This window comes from Tamandua tetradactyla, chromosome 12 (assembly GCF_023851605.1).
Source record: "Tamandua tetradactyla isolate mTamTet1 chromosome 12, mTamTet1.pri, whole genome shotgun sequence".
Taxonomy (NCBI): Eukaryota; Metazoa; Chordata; class Mammalia; order Pilosa; family Myrmecophagidae; genus Tamandua; species Tamandua tetradactyla.
The window spans coordinates 40,164,346-40,183,982 of record NC_135338.1 but is presented as its reverse complement, the minus strand read 5'-3'; the positions used below and the strand labels follow the sequence as shown (position 1 = coordinate 40,183,982).

At 34.7% G+C, this 19,637-nt stretch overlaps 1 protein-coding gene and 1 pseudogene across 10 annotated transcripts in view; both read left to right on the top strand.

The window, feature by feature from the left end:
• Positions 1-19,637, top strand: part of CEP128 (centrosomal protein 128) — a 667,241-nt gene that overhangs the window by 309,799 nt on the left and 337,805 nt on the right. For all 10 annotated transcript variants that reach the window (XR_013160385.1, XM_077123220.1, XM_077123226.1 and 7 more), the window contains 2 exons: positions 9,667-9,843; positions 14,538-14,597. Coding sequence is in view for 9 of the 10 variants with exons in the window: in XM_077123220.1 (XP_076979335.1) it covers positions 9,667-9,843; positions 14,538-14,597 (237 nt within the window). In the remaining variant the exon portion in view is untranslated. The remainder of the gene's footprint in view (positions 1-9,666; positions 9,844-14,537; positions 14,598-19,637) is intronic.
• Positions 15,343-17,886, top strand: LOC143652067 (ubiquitin-conjugating enzyme E2 N pseudogene; annotated as a pseudogene).

Sequence of the window (19,637 nt, the reverse complement as noted above, 5' to 3'; positions counted from 1 at the left end):
TACTTTTTTTTTTTTTTAGTCAACACAAATTTTGAAATAAGAATCATCTATGATTTTGTTATAAAAATCTAATTAAAACCTGATATTTCCACATGAAATATATGTGAGAGGAAAAAAATAGGCATTTTGAAACTCTACTTCATCGGTAATTACTTCTCTTCCACCCAATTACAGTCAAAGAGGTTGATATTAAATGAATTCCAGGTGTTAAGTCAAAGTTTGCCAGTCTTAGTGGCTCCTGACTTGGACTTAAGAGGCCTGGTATTTAATTCTTAATTCTTTGAGTAGTTAATAGCTAAAGGGGCATGGAGAGGAGAGTAGACCAGTTAGGCACGTTCCTTTAAAATCCTGTACTATTAGTGTGATTTCATTTACTTCTCCAGTTGTGAGTGATCCCCATAGTGCAGGTATTAGGCTAAATAATGGTGTATATGATTGGTTGTAGACTGGAAAGCCAAAAGGAGCAGGCCATGTGACAAGTCCTATATGACATTCTGTTTTAGTGCTTTGATTGAAGTTAAATGCTCGGAGCTGGCTTTAGTAGAGCCCTAAAGGCACTATGAACCAAATGTCTAGATTTTTTTTGTTGACTTTTTCTTTCATCACCATTTATAGTGCTTATTGACTCAATCCTCAGTATCATTTACTGTCTAATGGGAAATAGTCTATAAATTTTAGAGAAAATAAAGTTATCTGGGAGGTGCTTATTATGTTCATGAGTTATATTATTTGAAGATTCATTTTAAATGTTTTTTTAATATTCTTTCATAAGAGTAAATGCATTCTTATGTATACTTTAAGAAAAAAGTACAAGAAGAAATCCTGATGAAAAATAAGGGAAGAAATTCTGATGATTTTTAGACTCTGTGAACTTATGAACATTTCTCTTCAGTTGAATGATAATTTTTTCTTCTATTGAAAATTAAACAGGGTTGGTTCCAAGTGCATAATTTGAGCCTCTAGTTGTTTGTTTCTATACCCATGTTTTGTTTCAGAAATAGAAATGCTTCAGAAGTAGCTGATTTTAAATAACTAATGCTATCACTACTTCCAGGCATTTGACTTAAGAGAAATGCATAATTACAAAATGGTCTTAAAACTTAATGAAAACATAAAGTACCCTTTGGAAGGTATTTTTGTTTCAACTTTGAATATTAATTTCTAGGAATTAATCCAATACATATCTCAACACTTTTTGATTATGCTGCTAATGATCTTTGTATTACTTAATACCCTCCTAGAAAAAAGACACAAAAAAACCTGATGCAAGAATAATTTCCTCGAATGGGGTTAAAAGTTTAAATTTGTATTTCCATTTTTTTTTTTTTGCTTGTTTCTGTATTATGGGTAACTTTTCATAAGCCTGCATAATCGGAAAATCTTTCATGTCCAAGTCTTACAAATACATTATGGTAGATTATGTTAGGTACCTCAGAAAAATCATGTTGTTAATCCATATTCTTTTGGCTGTGAACTGTTGTAAATAGGACCTCTTGAAGATGTTATTCTTAAATTGTCAGCCAACTGAATGAGGGTGGGTCTTAATTTGGATTACTGAAGCCCTTAAAAAGAGAACCCAGAAAGGAAGTGAGAAAGGAGAGAAAATTGCCATGTGATGGGAAGCAGAGATACAATCTAAGGAACCTCAAGGATTGCTTGCAGCCAGCACCAGAATGTTAGACTATGGGAGAAAGCAGGCCTTGTCAATATCTTGATTTTGCATGACTTCTAGCCACACAATGATAAGCCAATAAATTCCTGTTGTTTAAGTGAACCTACTGTATGATATTTGTTGTAGCAGCTTAGCAAACTACAAGAGTTTTTGGTACTGGGAGTAGGGTGCTGCTATTAAAAATACCTAAAAATGTAGTACTGGCTTTGGAATTGGGTAATGGGTAGAATCTTGAAGAATTTTGAGGTGCTTGGTAGATTGCTTTGAAGAGTGTTGGTAGATAAATGGACATTAGAGCCTGGGGAGACCTGAAAAATAAGTGAGAACTATAGAGAAAGTTTATGTAATCCTGGAGGGTGCATAATTAATCAGGAACAGAATGTTGTGAGAAATATGGAAACTAAAGGTATCTGGTGATGCCTTAGAAGAAAATGATGACTTAGCAGAACTGGAAGAAAGGCTGTCTTTGTTATAAAGTAGGAAGGAATCTGGAAAAATTGTGTTCTGATGTCTGATGGAAGGCAGAACTTGTTAGTGATGAACTTAGATATTTAACTGAGGAGATTGTCAACCCAAGTGTGGAATGTGCAGTATGATTTCTTCTAGCTACCTACAGTAAAATCAAAGAGGAAAAGGATAAACTGAGAAGTGAGTTTTTAAGCATAAAGGAGTGAGCCACTGGTAATTCAGAAAATTCTCAGCCTATCAAGATAGCATGCTCTGAGACTAGTGTCAGAAGGGGCTCTATCAAGGACCTCCCTGAGCTTCCAGGAGATGAATTTCCAGATACTGCAGCTCCTTGTGAGGATGTGGCTGAACAACCCTTTGCTAAAGAGCCATATGGCTGAACATGAATTCAGTCAGCCATCTCAGAGGAGGTGAGGACTGTAAATGTATTTGTCTAGAAAGGATTTGTGGAAAATCCCTTTGTCTAATACTTGGCACTCCTTTGACCTGCATAGAAAATTGATGTAGTTTTTTAGAATTTTGTTATGAGCAGAAGCACTGCCAGCTTAGACTTGAATGTGGCTAAGAAGGGATGAATTGAATGATGATGTCAAGGTCAGAATCCTGGAACCAAAGGTCTGGATTGTAGTGATCTCCCAAGGCCAAGAGAGAGGGCCCATCCACTTGTATGGAAGGGGCAAGTCTACCCCTGTGCTTGGAGAGGGTAGGTCTTCTATCTAGGCACTTGGATGGTTTGGGGCCTTTGCTCTTAGGCAGAGTTTGACTGCCACCCCAGTACTTGGAAAGGATGGGTTTTACCCACCCCCAGTATTCCTGCAGAGCAAGGCTGATTGTCCAGTGGCTTGGAGAGGGTGAGGGTTAGGCCCTAACATGAGGAGAGCACGACTGCCCAAAAAGTGGGGCTGGCATTCCAGTAGGCTCAGAGGGAAAACATTGATCCCAGGTGACTCTCAGACCTTGGAAATTGTTAGAGGTTGCTCTGCTGAATTTCAGATTTGCTTGAGACTCATCACCATAGGGCAGATTGCAGTAGTTTGAGTCATATGCCCTAGAAAGAAAATGTTATTGATCTGTGTTCATGTGGATATGAACTCATTGTAAATAGGACCTCTTGAAGATGTTACTTTTAGTTAAGGTGTTGGCCAAATGAATTAGGGTAGGCCGTAATCCAGATTACTGGAGACTTTTTATAAAGAATAAAAAGGTTTTATTAGAACCTTAGAATAAAGGTTCTCTTTATAGAGAACCCTGAAGTTACAGAAGTGTGAAAGCATGTTTCATGTATGCCAGAAGTACAAGCTAAGGAAACCTAAGGGTTGCTGGCATCCCGTGCTAGAATGCTGACTATGGGAGAAAGCAAATCTTTCCAATATCTCGATTTTGGACTTCTAGCCTTAAAACCATAAGACAATAAATTCCAGTTGTTTAAACTAACCCGTTGTATGATATTTGTTATAGCATCTTGGCAAACTAATACATGAAATGAAAGTGCCAATCTTCTGATTATGCCACAATTTTTTCTTATAGCACTACTGTTTTTCTAATGTGCTCAGTTCTTACTCTTAACATCCCATTAATTATAACTTTTTGCCCTCTTTTGAAGGAAATAGTGTAAAGCATCTACTTCCAGAGAGGGAAAAGAATATATCTAACCCACAAAACAGTAGCATTTTAATTTTAGGAAACCAGTCTTCTACTAAGAATTATGATGTTCTTTTGTTTATTAAATAAATATAAAGAGTCATCTCATTCTCTCACACATGAGCCCCTCCCCCTGCATTCAATTCATTAGCAAATCTGGTTGACTCTTCAGAATTTATCTTGAATCTAATTATTTGTCACCACATTTAGTGCTCTGATTTTTGTCACATTATCTTTCCTTGTTGATTACAATAGTCTGTTACTGAGCAAGTGATTGACCTGAATGAATTTACTAATTAATTTGTGGAAAATTGAAACACAGAATTTGTTTGAGTTCATTGGTTCTGGATATTTAAGTCTACCACCATGCTTGGCACATAGAGAATATATTTATAAAATGTTTGTGGAATGAATGAAAAATAGAAGGATATTTGTGTTCCAGAAAGATATATTGATTAACTGCTATGTAAGGCACTGTAGTAGATACTATAATATTTGAATTAAAAAAAATAAGATCTTAGCCTTAGAGGAATTCACAGTATGAGATGACATAGAAGACACTGTACCCACTGTTCCTATAAAGTACCATGAGAACACAGAGAAGGGGCAATTAGTATTCCTCTCTAAGAGCTCAGTTTATCTATCATTGTTATGGCATCCGTAAGGGTAAGCAAGAAGGTGTGTGTTATTGGACTTTCGTAATAGATGAGAAAAGTCAATAATAATTTTGCCTTTTTCTCTTTATTTCTGAGTAGTGTTGGATTCACAGAGAAGGTAAAGGAGATATATAGGCTGAATTCATGGAGATAGTTGTAGATTGCATCATGTGCTCCAGAAAAGTGTGTTCTTAATCTTAATTTATTCCTGTGGGCATAAGCCCATTGTAAATAGAACCTTTTGAAGAGTTCATTTTTAGTTAAGGTTTGGCTAATAGAATCAGGATGAGTCTTGATCCTGTTACTAGAGGTCTTGTACAGAAGCCAACAGGGAGAAAACCACCAATGAGAAGAAACTTAAAATAGGAAGTTAATGGGACCCAGAAGAGAAAGGAGAAGATATTGCCAACAAGCCGTACTTCTAGTAACTTTGAATTAAACTGTGTTAGCTTTAATTTTGACCTTTAATGTTATCGGGTGTCCCTCTTTCTCTTCTACTTCTTATCTTTTCTCTGCTTGTATCCGCTTTTAATGTATTGAAGATGGCCTGGGACTGAAATATTGTTCCACTTGCTTTTTAAAATTAGTTTTCAATAAAGGAAAACATTAACTTTGTAAATTAGTGATCAATTTAATTGTGTGAGTGTATTTTATTTAATGTAATGTTTCTCTTAAGATGTGTGAAGGACTATTTTCATTTCATGTAATAACTGTATTGAAAATAAAATGCCATTGATGGAAATGTTAAGACATTGATGGAATCACATAAGATTTTACCAAGGAGATAGCAGTTTGGACATGCTCTAGTTTCATTGAAGAGTTATATTTCCGTTAAGATTGTGTCTCTTATAATCTTTTGAGCTTCTTGGAAAATGAATGTTTTAAGAGCTAAAGAATATGTTGGAACATAAAGTATAATTAGAACACTATTTCTTTTCCTTAGAATTACAGGTTAATTGGCCAAGCCAGACCACAACATTTTTTTTAATCATGAGATTGTGAGTAGTTTTATTTTTTAATTTCCCTTAGAAACAGATGTCAATAACATAAACCTTTATATCCCAATATGGAAGCTTCATAAAACCTTTTCTGTCTTGACAGTAGAACTGTTCCCTGCTTAGTGTGTTATGAGTACATTTTTAAACTAAAATCTGCCAAGAGCAAATTTTATGTTTATAGAGGGCACATCTCTAGTATAAGTAGATACTAGATATTATACATTTTCAATGGGCTTTTTAGTTTTATTGTCGTCCATTTTGGACATACCATTATGCCATATATTTTCATTTATATCATTGAGGCTTATATACATACACATACATGTATTTGAGTTATTCTTTCTACTTTGAAACTGCATTAGTCCCTGCATAACCTGGTAGTTACTGTTTTGAATGTTTTGCCTTGAGTTTCTAAACTCTTATTTTAAGCACTCAGTCTTCCAGGCATTTTAACAGAAAGAACACAATTCAGGTTATCGGCAGAATCAGGTTATCTGTTATAGGTTCTGTGACTTTAATTAAGTTACTTACCCTCTCTGGACTTCGGTTTCCTCAATTGTGAAATTAAGGGTTAGACTTGATCTCTAAAGCTATTTCCCAAACTTACCCATGTTCCAGGCCACCTTTCCTCATAGGTCATAGGTTGCTGTGGTCTACTTTGTCTATCTCCCCCTAAAAAGAGTCCCTTATTTTCTTAAGGTTCAGGCATTACCCTGAAGCAGTGAAGCTGATATCTTCCATATTTCTAGAGTTTCTAAAATTCCTTGTCCTACATTTGGCTTTCCAGAAAGATGGTAGCTTTTTGTTAATCTTGTAGAATTGTAGGAGACTGCCCCTTCTGAATTTACTAGCTTTAATAGTGTCTAAAATTTAAAATTTAATAGTGTCTAAATATTATGTCTTCTTACCAATCCTCATGTCTCCAAAACATATACCTGATAGGATGATTGGATTAACTTCAGCCAATTTTCTGCCTTTCCTTCCCCTAGAACTAGTTCTTGCTCAATTACCAGAGCCATTTCTCAAACATGAAGTTATAATAAAAAGAGCTAATTCATTGAGTGAACATATTTAGTGTTCATATAGTTATTTGCAAGTCAGAAGAATGGGATAAAGCAAAAGAGTTGAAATTTCATGGAGATATTTATTGGTTCTGTGAACGTAGTGTTTCTTGATCATACTATCTCTGTGCTCAAAAGAGTTTCTGGCCTTTAGTAGGTTTTACATAAATATTTGTTTAATAAACTAATGAATCAGGTTATAACTGCTTAAGTTCAGAATGGAAGAACTTATTTAACTCTTAGTTTTAGGGTTTTAAATCACATGCAGAGGATGGAAACTAGCATGTCTGAAATTTGAGTCAAATAAAAATAGTGGTCAAATAAAAATAGTGGTAAAAGAACAGGGATCTTCACCAGGAAGGTTAGAAAATTTAGTGGGGCCAGGGATCATTTATTTTCTCTGATCCCAGAGTATAGCACTTAGACTAATTAAGAGATTTTATAACCTTGTCAGGTACTCTGATCCTTGAAGCTTGTGATATTCATGTAGATGTTGGGTGACCATCTATCAGAAATGTCAGAGAAGGGGTTCTTGAATGGGTAGATAGTTGAACTCACTGATCTCTGAAGTTCCTGCCAAATGTGAGTCCATGATTCTGTGAGATTTACCTCAAAGGAAGATTGAATGCATCCTAGCTAATACTGGGCTCACAGAAGATAATGATGTAGATCATGAAGTTTTCTGTCTTTGCTAAAGAGATTGAACTTTTACAGCCTTTTCTGACAATATCAATGTTTTTAAGTATATTAAAAGATAGAAATAGTTTTAAATCTTTGAATAAGGGAGAAATAGCTGAAAGTACAGAAAAGTGGTTTGTGCATAAAAGAGAGGGCAAGAAGGAAGAGAGAAAAGAAAGGTCAATTAGCATATCATTGTGAATGCCTGAATTTAGAATATGGACAGTCTTCTAAATATACTAGTAATGCCCATTAGAGTATGGCGTTATTGTGTCACAGCAGCTAGAACACTACTGTATTCTTGAGGCCTTATTTATGTGTGGGAAGAAACTTCCTATCACATCTCAATATCTTTTGAAGCTCTAAGTCTGAATGGTAATTTATTATGTGATCTTTATAATGTTTTGTGCTCTCCTGTAATTATCCAGTTTAATAATGGAACAAGTGCACAAAAAATAATTATATTACAGCTTGATTTTAAAAATTTAAATATGATATAAATGATACTCTTTAGGAACATTCTGCTTTGGTTGCTCAGGAAATAGAGGAGACCAGATCTTGAAGGGTAGAATTTCAAGGAAAAGTGGTATAGGAGATAGGTTCATAATGGCAAGAGGGAGACAAGTATCCTGGCAGTAAGCCTGCTCTCTAAGAAATAGGCAATCATCAAATACCATTGGCACCAGGCCATTAATGTTTCAGAAAGTCTCCAAGATGAGAGCCAGATTTGGTGAAGATATCAATATCTAAAGAAAGGCTGTAAAAATCAGGAGAGAGCATTTGGATAGAAACTAAATGTGGACAGAGGAGAAAGTTAGGGAGTTGTACTTTGACAATCTCTATCCAATCACTGCTCCCAGAGAGTGGAACAATCTTGTTATTGTGGTTGGTAAATCCCTGCTATGTATATGGACATTGCAGGCTGACATTAGCCTGATGCCTTTTAGGCATTGTTTCATGAAATGAGCTCCCCTTGTTCCAGTTTCCTATTCATTTAGCAACATTTTGATTATAATTTGCCTTTCCATCTACATTGGCCTATAGGGAGAAAATGTACTGGGTATGCTAACATGAACATTCTGATCCATATGCAGTTATGGTTCCCATTGTAAACTAATGTGGGTATTTGAATGGCATTCTAGTTTGTGCATTAGTCTCTTGTGAGCTTAATGTCACTCTACTGCTAAAAGATGTCTCCATTCTGAGTACCAAAAAGAAAAGAAAATATAATTCCGAAATTTACAAAAGCTGAGACCCAGACTCAGATGATGTACTAAGGTGAATTCATCAAGATTAATGGCATCTCCCAGCTACCAGCCTCACATTGAAGAAATACAGCTTTAAGCAGAATTGTGCAATCAAATGTGGTTGAGGAGATATAAGTAGGTATATGTGAGAAACTACAAGTAATCAAGAATGAGAGAGTAGGAAGAAGGGAGATGAGGCTATAAAGGGAAGCAGAAGACAGACTGAAGGGTCTTAGACTTTTTGAGAAGAGGTGCATCATTCAGTTTTCTAAATTAAGTTGAATTGAAAGGAAATATGTGCCATTTCTTTTGGTAAAACACCATTCTACCTTCCATGCTTAATTTACAGGGAACAGATATTATTTCTTTCAAATTGAAGCTGAGTTTGATGACTGCATAATATTTCTGATTGTGTTGTATTTACTAAAGGTGACTGGACTACTATTCAATGAGTGAATGTATAATAGCGTTGCATCATGACTTTGGTCCACTGTTTATACATATTGTTCTAGCAGTTCTTTTTATTCTTGTTGTTTTTCTCTAAGCCCTATGCAGTGACACTTAAATTTATTTAATAATGACGTGGTGTATCATAATGATGGAGAATTGTTTTGCAAAAGGGACTTAAGTCCTTGTGATCTCTTGACAGGCTCCCTAGAAACCACTTTTAATTAAGTATATGTGCTTTCTTGGAAAGTTCCACCATGTTGGTTTTATCAAAATTTCATGACTCAGAATTATTTATATTATATATCTGCATTTGAAAACTTAGCCTTTTTTTTTTTTTTCTGTGTTTTGATGAGACTTTTCTTTCTTTCTGAGAATTAAAAAGCTAACACCTTATTTGGTAATTTGCATTTTCTAGGATTTTAGTAATACTTATTGAAAGCTCATGGTCAGTTTTTCTATACCAGCTTTTACTTTCTGATCCATTAATGGCACTATATTATTAAAATGATAAAGAATTTTTTCTTCTTCTTTTTTTGTTCTTTGCCTTTGGTAACAGAATTATAATACTTGTCTTTGCCTAGTTGCCCAGTCACCACTCTGACCTACATCTGAACTTTGTATAACTTAACCTCAGGTAATGAGTAGTTAAAATGTGTTTTATTATAGTAAGGTAAACAGACCAAGCAAACAATCTGTTTTCTAATCCACGTGTTTAAGTTGATTGTATAAATATTGCAGGTATTTCTTCTTCTGCTTAATAATCAATGTCTATTTTATTTCTTATCAATGCCCTAGGAAAAACATATATGCAATGAAGAAGAACAGTTAAGGAGGATGGAAGAGGCCAGATTGCAACTCAAGGATCAACTTCTTTGCCTGGAAACTGAGCAGGAATCCATTCTTGGTGTGATAGGAAAAGAAATAGATGTAGCTTGTAAAACCTTCTCCAGGGACTCAGTGGAGAAATTGAAAGTAATTATGAGTTCTCATTGTGCCTTAGATTTTCAGTTAGTTTCCTAATATATGATTATAATGGGATTTTAATGCATGGTTACATGGTAGTCATGTTTTTATTCTGGAATGTTTTATGGAACAAAGAACTTCTTGCATTTTTTTAGAATGAGACACTATATTGCATAGTCATGCTAAGAGAAACGGTACTATTTCTGAAATGAATTGACAACTTCTCACTCTAAAAGAAAATGTCTTGCAATAGAGACAGCAGTTCTGGGAAGGGAAAGCATCTTTGAACTCAAGAGGCTTGGGCTATGAATTTTTCATTATGTCAGGTTACTTTTATTTTTGCTATGTTATTATTGGCCTACAACTATTGAGTACTAGCTGTATTCCAGGTACTAATGGTAAGTAGAGTATATGCATTTTCTCTCTTACCCCCTAAAACAACCCTCTCCATTAGGGACTCTGATTAAATCTATTATAGAGAAGAGGAAATTGAGGATTGGAAGGCTTAAGTAACTTGCCTCTGGCCATGTATCTGGTTAAATGCTAAAATCAGGACTCCAGACTTTGGGGGGTCTTACTTTAGAATCTAGCCACTAATCACTGTGCTATCTACTTCTCCTATTTAGATAAATTATATTTAACTTAGTTTTTCTATCCTTAAATAGAATACTAATACTACATTTATGGCCCTAGTAAAGTGATTAAAAAATAAAAATAGAAATGACCATGTATATTTTTAATTCCTAGAAGAAAAGCATCACTGTCAGCTCTAGATGATACTACATATAATTCTGTAGAGAGCATTGCTTTACTTTGCTATGGTATTATATAGCCATAAGATATAATAATTCAGTCATTATTTACCCCTCTACTTACTTTATTTGATGACATGGCAACACTCAAATTATAGTAATATGCACAAGTACTTTTTTGTTTTCAGGTGTGTTTCTCTATTTTGTCATGCGTTTGTCATTTTACTCCTGTAGAATAGTCTTCTCTTATATTAGTATTTTCCCATCTCTTTTCCTGTTCTTTCTTCTCATCTTTTTTTTTTTCTCTCTTAAGTGGTATTGAAAAGAAAACAAAGCTATAATTCTACTTTTGTACTCGAAGGTATCTTTACATTTTATTTTAATGGAAATATTTCATCTGTTGTAATTATATAGAATTGATGGAATTTCTACAGTATATATTTCTATAATTTTTTTTTTAATTTAATATTAGTTTGACAAAGTTATAAGCCTAATCTCCCTAATTGGCTTTAGGGGAAAAGCTAACTCTTTCAAGGTAGCAAAGCATGTTATAATGCTGGCATATTTTTCCTGTATGTTGCTGCTGTTTGTGTTTACGACATGTCTTATTTACATATATTCAAAGGATGTGTGGCCTCAAAAAACCCTAATTTCATCTAAAAGAAGCACATACTATCAATGCAATATTTATTTCAAATTGACTATTTGGGCCAGGATGGTTTGTTTTCAATCAAGTAGGAAAGTAAAAATGGAAACATTTGGGTTATACGGTAAGGTATGTAAACGTCATTATAGCCACTTACAGGGTAAAACGTGTATAGACAGCAGCTTACATGCTTAAATATTTTATTTCCTTTCGAGGTGCAAGTCATCCTTCCAACATCTTCCAAAAAGCACCTTGTTCTTTAATAGATTCTCAGGGATGGAGTTATTAATATTGATAATGGGTCTTTAATCTTTATACCTCTTCCCCTAGAAAAAGACTAATTCAATCCTAGTCCTGGGTGAAAAGTAAATCTGAAAGAATGGAAATTTGTTTTTTTTTTTTTTAAGAGTACATTTTTTCACTATGGACCCTCCCTCCCCTTTTCCATTAATAACTTCTATTGTGTGGGCTCTTTAAGCTTAAAAAAGAATTGAATGCCTTAAGAACATTTGCTCTCACTTCAAAGGTATCACCAAGGAGTTTGTTAAAGATGTAATTGTTTATTACTTTGTAGTTCAGGGTACTATGGGAAAATGGTGGAGGAATCACGTGGAATGTTTTCAAAAAGGGAGTAGTTTTTGTCATTTGTTGATTTTTAAAATATTGCTTATGCAAATTCCAGTCATTTTATATAGACAGTGACTATGCTATGGAGTGAATTAGATCAATAAAGATATAACAAATGAGCCTGAGAAAACTTCTGGAAATTTGTTTGTCTTGTTTCTAATTACATTTTCTTTTTCCAGCCACCATATTCGATACTTACTCTATTTTGGTGAATTCATACAATATTTGAAAACCTCAGGAAAGACAGACAGTAAACCACCACTATTATAAAACAATTAGGAAAGTGTCTGAACTAAAGATTTATAATTCTCATAGGCCAATCTCTGATAATTTAAGTGATTAACTCAGTAGATTAGTTCTACATCATATTTTATTATCTCTCTGCCATCCTATAACACTTGGTGTGAATATTCACTTAATCAGTTCTAGTGTGTTAAGGAAGGAGTGTCTTAGGATTGAGACAGATCTAGGTTCAAATTGCAGCTCTCTAAATTGCTAATGTATGACCTTGGACAATTATGCCTTTCTAAGAATTAACTTCTCTGTTTGTAAGTTGGTTCAGTATGAAGATGAAGAGAACACAGAAGATACACGATAGAAAGGGAAATAGCTTGCACTTATTTTATATTCAGTTAATATTAGCTATCATTATTATGTAGTACCTTTTTTGTAATATATTCAGATATATTTATGGCTTTTATCTTCATCTTTTTATTATGACAAGAGCCTCGTATCAGTGCGCTGATCATAATAGACCTTAAAACCTATTTGCTGCTGCTGCTATTTTGATATGTGGCCAGTAATAATAACGGTATATTGAGTGCATTCTGTGTGCCACACCTTGTGCTAATATCAATTTTATTTAATCTATATCCTGGCCTTAGGAGGTAGTTTGCTCACTTCACAGATGATAACTTGTGGTTTAGAGAAATTAAACCATTCATAAGTGGTCAAAGTTTAAATACTAAACTATAAATAAATCTGTAAAGCATGTCAAACACTACTTGTACTAATTATCTCTAATAATTTTAGACATCAATTTTGAGGTATATACTTTAGGTCACTAAAGATTTAATTAACAGTTATGACAGTTGCATAATAAAGAATAATAGAACTATATTATGATCAATGACAAATGAATGTATATAAACATTTAACACAATGGAAAGTTAGAAGAGGAAGAAAACACTGAATGAGGGTGATTAGGGAACTTTCCACTGAAAAGTCAAGGCATGAGAGTTGGGTGGGATTTAAATAGAGGAAAAAAGTGGGTGATACTCTTGAATACAGCATGTAGAAGGCACTTGGTGTACATTTATATGTCTACATGAATTACCTAATGATATCCCTGATAGAGGAATAATGTACATCAGGAGATATGGAAATATTTGAGAATAGGAGTAGGTATCTCTTTCTGGAACAGAGGGCAAGGATACTTTAATCAGAACATTTCTAGAAGGAAACCTGCAAAAACATCATTGTGTAGTACAAGATTCAAAGAATATAGGAGTTAAAAAAAAAGCTTAGTGTTTACAGTTATAAAGTCATTGATAACTGTATTAGTTTCTAACTGCTAAAACAAATATAGTACAGTGGGTTGGCTTAAGCAGTGGGATTTTATTGGCTCATAGTTTTGAGGCTAGGAGAAGGCCAAAATGGAAATGTTAGCAAGGCAGTGTTTTCTCCCCTGGAGCTGTGACATTCTGGGGCTGGCTGCCTGGCTGCCTGCAGACCATCTGTGGTCCTTAGCTTTTCCGTCACATGGCATTGTACATGGCGGTAGCTTCTTTTTTCTTTCCCTCGTTCCACTGACTTCTAACGTCTAGCTGTTCACCATGGCTTCTTTCCTCTCTGTCCAGTTCCCTTTGCTTATAAGGATTTCAGCCATATTGGATTAAGGCCAACCCTCATTCAGTTTGGGCACTCCTTTACTATTACCTTCAAAGGTCCTATTTACAAATGGGTTCATATCGTAAGATCAGGGGTTGGGACCTGAACATGCCTTCTGTGGGAGACATGATTCAGTTCCCAACAATAACTTTTAAATGTTGTTTTACTTCAATCATAAGGCAAAACTAGAAGGCAATTAGTTGTACAAATGAGCTGGTGTAAAGGAAATCATGTTAGCTGGTCTAGAGAACTTACATATTATAGGATATTTTTTATTATCTTGAAATAATGTTGACTAGTTTCTGTTAGTTCTGCACAACCATTGCTGAGATAAAAATGGCCCTCATAGTATAAAATTAAAGAAGGATAAACAGAATGAAGTTCTAAGTTTCTGGGTTATCATATCTGACCAACTGCAAAATTTGTTGTATGGAACAAGACTGAGGAAAGAAACAAACAAAAATGAAGTAAACTTGCTTTAAATGAGGTTTCTTCTCATGCAGAATGCCATAGAATCAGTCTCCAAAGACTGTACTTGATAATTGATTTTTCAATGTCTTTATAGTTGAGTTCTGTATTTAGTATTTATAAATAGATACATATGTATATACACATAAACATTAATAAATGATGGTTTGGATTTGGTTGAGTACTTGGGATAAACTTTTTAAACCCTTAAGTTTAGGAACAAAAGTTTAATATACTAGCAGTAAAGAAGTAAAATGATGTAAGTTCATTTCAGAGAGACATCTATTTCTGATAGAGTATTTCCTCTCTTTTTTTTGTAGTTTTTTTCATCTGTCCCTGATATACATTATGATCCACATCGCTGGTTAGCAGAAAGCAAGGTAATTAATTTTTTTGTTTATTTAGTTATTTGTTTTAATGTTTTTATTGAGAAATATCCATAAACATACAGTCCAACATATTATACAATTGGTAGCTGTCAGTATCATCACTTAGTTGTCTATTCTTCACTATGATAATTTTTAGAACATTTGCATCACTTCAAAATAAGAAATGAAAAAAAAAAAACTCATACATCCCATACCGCTTACCCCTCCCTCTTGTTGACCCACAGTATTTCAATTTACCTAATTTTTTTTTTACCTTTACCTCCCCTATTATGTTTTATTTTTTTATCCTTTTTTTTTTTTTTTACTCATCTGTCCATACCCTGGATAAAAAGGAGTATCAGCTACAAGGTTTTCATAATCACACAGTCACATTATAAAGTTATATAGTTATAGTCTTCTTCAAGAATCAAGGCTACTGGAACACAGTTCAACAGTTTCAGGTACTTCCCTCCAGCCACTCCAATACACCATAAACTAAAAAGGGATATCTATGTAATGTGTAAGCATAACCTCCAGGATAACCTCTTGACTCTTTGAAATCTCTCAGCCACTGAGACTTTATTTTGTCTCATTTCTTTCTTCTCCCTTTTAGTCAAGAACGCTTTCTCATTCCTGTGATCCTGAGTCTAGGCTCATCCCTGGGAGTCAGGTTCCACATTGCCGGAGAGATTTAAACCCCTGGGAGTCATGTACCATGACATGGGGGCGGGGGTTGGGTGGGCGGTGGGAAGGCAGTGAGTTCACCTGCCAAGTTGGCCTAGAGAGAAAGACCACATCTGAGCAACAAAAGAGGTTCTTTGCAGGTGAATTTTTGGCATAATTATCAGTAGCCATAGCTTCTCCTTTGCAGTAATAAGCTTTAGGAGCAAGCCCCAAGACTGAGGGCTCATGTTGTTGAATTAGTTGGCCCCGTTGCTTCCAAGAATATCAGGAATTCCCCAGTTGGGGAAATTTAATATTTCCTTCTTTCTCCCCAGTCTCCCAAGGGGACTTTGCAGATACTTTTATATTGGTAATTAATTTTTGAATCCTAAAGTTATTATAATATCTATGACCTTAAAGGCATGTTATTTGGTTTAGCCATATATTTTTTCATATAACTGAGTATATAAAGCTATAATAATTTATTTTAAGGGAGGGTATCATTGCAGTTCATTTAAGAGGCTTCCATATTCCTTATTTTAACATTTAGAAATTAGCTTAAGACCAGAGGCCGAATTTGGAATCTGACAAGATGACTGGGCTGCCCTGCAGGATTATCAAGGAAACCCAGCATTTGCTGGCAGAACCAGTTCTTGATATTAAAGCAGAACCAGATGAGAGCAATGCTTGTTATTTTCACGTGGTCATTGCTGGCCCCCAAGATTTCCCCTTTGAGGGAGGGACTTTTAAACTTGAACTATTCCTTCCAGAAGAATACCTAATGGCAGCCCCTAAAGTATGTTTCATGACCAAAATTTATCACCCTAATGTAAATAAGTTGGGAAGAATGTGTTTAGGTATTTTGAAAGATAAGTGGTCCCCAGTACTGCAGATCCACACAGTTCTGCTATCAATCCAGGCTTTGTTAAGTGCTCCCAATCCAGATGATCCATTAGCAAATGATGTAACAGAGCAATGGAAGACCAGTGAAGCCCAAGCCATGGAAACAGCTACAGCATGGAATAGGCTGTATGCCATGAATAATATTTAAATCAATCTGATCATCAAGTGTGCATCACTTCTCCTGTTCTGCCAAGACTTCTTCCTTTTTTGTTTGTATTTAGTGGAAACAGTCTTAGAAATATTACAGAATAAAAGCCCAGACATCTTCAGTCCTTTGTCAATTAAATGCACATTACCAAATCTATGTCTTGTTTTGATTCACTGTTATAAAGCATGAGCAGAGGCCAGAAGTATCATCTGGATTGTTGTAAGACATTTAAAAAGCAGTGGCCTCTCTCCTACTTTTATTCATTTCCCCCATCATGGTTAAGTATAAAGCACTATGTTGTCAGGGTTAGCTGCAGGGGTGTGGGTATTTTTCTTTATTTTTATTTTTGAGGCAGGAGGTAGTTTGATTGTTTTATAAGTTCCTTCCCTGATCCCGTTCCTTTTATGGTGATCTAATTAAATGTATTGGTTAAAAGTGGCTAACCAGTTGTTCTTTACAGTGTACCCTCTAGCCAAGTCTAACTTTATTTAGACGCTGTAGATAGACAAGCTTGATTGTTTGAACCAAAATGGGAACATTAAACAAACATCACAGCCCTCACTAATAACATTGTGACTTTGCTGTCAAGTATAGAATCCTCCCTTCAAAAAAAGAATCTTGTGACCGTTTTGTATGGCTTGTCTGGAAACTTCTGAAATCTTATGTTTTAGTAAAATATTTTTTGTTATTCTACTTTGCCTTTGTACAGTTTATTTTACTGTGTTTATTTTCATTTTCCCAGTGTGACAATCGTATTTAAAAATTAAAATTCTGATGGAACATTCTGTTTTGCTCTTCACCATCTGACAATTTGAATGGCAAGAGGTAGATTTTGCCAGTTTCTTTTGACTGAATCAAATTTGTGTTAAGCTATTACTGAATGGAGTATTTATGAGCTGGCTCTGAGCATGCATAAAGCATCAGTATATACATTTCTTTCCTCCTAGAAATTTAAAGGAAATGTGCTTACGTTTTATTTAGAAGATGATTGTTGTCTTGCTACGATGCTTGAGAATTACTGTACAGGAGAGTCACAGCAAAGAAGCAGTTTTGATCATTGTGTAGGACTTTAACATGTTGGCCACGCACTTGTCTGGTGTTTAGGTTATGACCTTTTTCATAATTTTTGGTTGAAAACATCATATGTGACCACTGGTGTATGTTATTAAGAAAGACTGATTTGATTATCATTTGGGGTTTGCTAAGGCATTTGTTAGTCTTGCTTACAGATTTGATGAGCAAATCTCAAGCAACCAGTTAACCTAAGTGTCATTAGAAGAGGTTTCTTCTTCAAACTTTGAGAACATCAGCTCCTCAGGTAATGATTTTTGCTTTCATCCTTACAGTATTTGCCATGGGAGCTCTTTTATTCTTTAATTTGATATTAAGTAAATTTTTTTCTTCATTGACAGTTTCTACCTTCCCCTGCAAAGCTCTACTTTCCCTCCGCCCTTCATATCTGATTCCTGATTCTTGTGATTTTTAAGTCATAAATGTAGCTGGGCATAGTATGTAAATGTTTACCTGCAGGTTGTAACCTTTGTCTCTTGGAGTTTCAAGTAATAGATATTGTAGCCCATTTGAATTTTCCCCATTCTTTTTCTCTAACTTCTGAAGTTTATTCAGAATGTGGTGTATTTTATTATGCTTCTATGTAAGATGAAGAATTATCTATTAAAATTACGTTTTCAACATAAAAACAATTAAAAAAAGAAATTACCTTAAATATTTAGGCATGGAATGAAAGAGTAAAGAAAGCCAAAACTATTGAAATAATAAAACCGTATTGACAAAGAAGCAAATTCTTCTGCCTTTTATTTGGGGTAGGTAACTTCTTCTGGAAATGAAGTCAGGGCAGCTAGAATTAATGTACAATTTTTTGTTTACTTAAACAATGTAAATTTATTGGATCATGATTTTGAGGCTAGGTGAAGTCCAGAAATCATGGTATCAGCAAGGCAGTGCTTTCTGTCCAAGGATTGTGGCATTCTGCCATGCCAAAGATCCTTACTCTTTAGCTTTTTCTGTCATATGGCAATGCACATGGCAGCATTTTCTTTTCCTCTGGGTTCCATTGATCTATAGCTTCTGACTGCTTCTGTGTCTTCTCTCTCTGTGACCTTCTCTACAAAGCCTCCTGTAATTAACTACAGTTTACATGTATTATACTTATTTCATCTTGGTTCTTGAGGGTAAGCTCAAGCCTGCCAACTTTCTTTGTGGCTCAAAAAAATCCCTTCACCTCACTGAGTGTCTTGTTTCCTCATTTACAAAATGGTAAGAGTAAACTTTATATCCTGAAGATAACTTTCTTGTTTCAAGACTGTTTGGCATTGTGATTTAAGTTTGTGAAAGATAAGCAAAAATAAATAATATCAAACAGTTTGCTTATTTTAGCAAAAAATCCTTCTACACTGTGGGAAAATTATCAACTATCATACATCAGATCAATTCAGATTCATTAATTGAAGTATATAGAAGTTTATGACCAGATAAGATATAGATAGTTGTTTGCTCTGTATCAACACTTTAAAAGCCCTTGTATTCCTTTTAAGATTAGTTTTTCTCACCTTTAAAATACTAAAATGAAAAACCTTCCATTCCATTTAAGTTCCATAAGAAAGCCACCTTTATTATAAACCAGCCCAGTTGTAATATAAGGTAGGTTATTATATATAAAGATCCTGCAAGAAAGGATCTTTAAGATTTTTCCCAGTATCCTTATTTAAAAATAGAGAAAAATGAGACTTAGAGAAGGGAAATGACTGGTCTAGTGCCATATAAAAGGTGGAAAAACAGAGTAAATGCCACATCTGACTCACAATTAATGTTCTTACCATTTATGCATATTGTTTCTGTTGATTTAGCTAAGATTTATTGATTGTATATTTTGTGTCGGATACTGGGGACAGGGGCTTAACTAACCATGGACTTTGCTCTCATGAGCTTTGAAGTCTAATGGAGAAAATGGATATATAAACAAATAGAAAGACATCCTTAAAGTGTGTTATGTTGAAATAGAAATATGTAAATATTGCTAAAGGAACACCGAGAAAAAAGAACGAATGCTACTGTTTATGCTGGGAGGATGGGAAGGTGTGATGCGTAGCATAGAACTTCTAAAACGAGCAGTATTTAAATGATGGCTTACCAAAAAATGTGTAGGCATTCTCCATTTGGCCAATTGTAGATAGAGAAATGGCAAGAAGGTGAGAATTTTTGTGGAGACATAGAAATTCACTGAGATTGGAAAGACAGGGTTCGCCTTTGAAAGCCAGCTATGCCTTGGAAAAACCTCTAATAATAACTTTAAAATGTTTAAAAAGCATTCTTAAGAA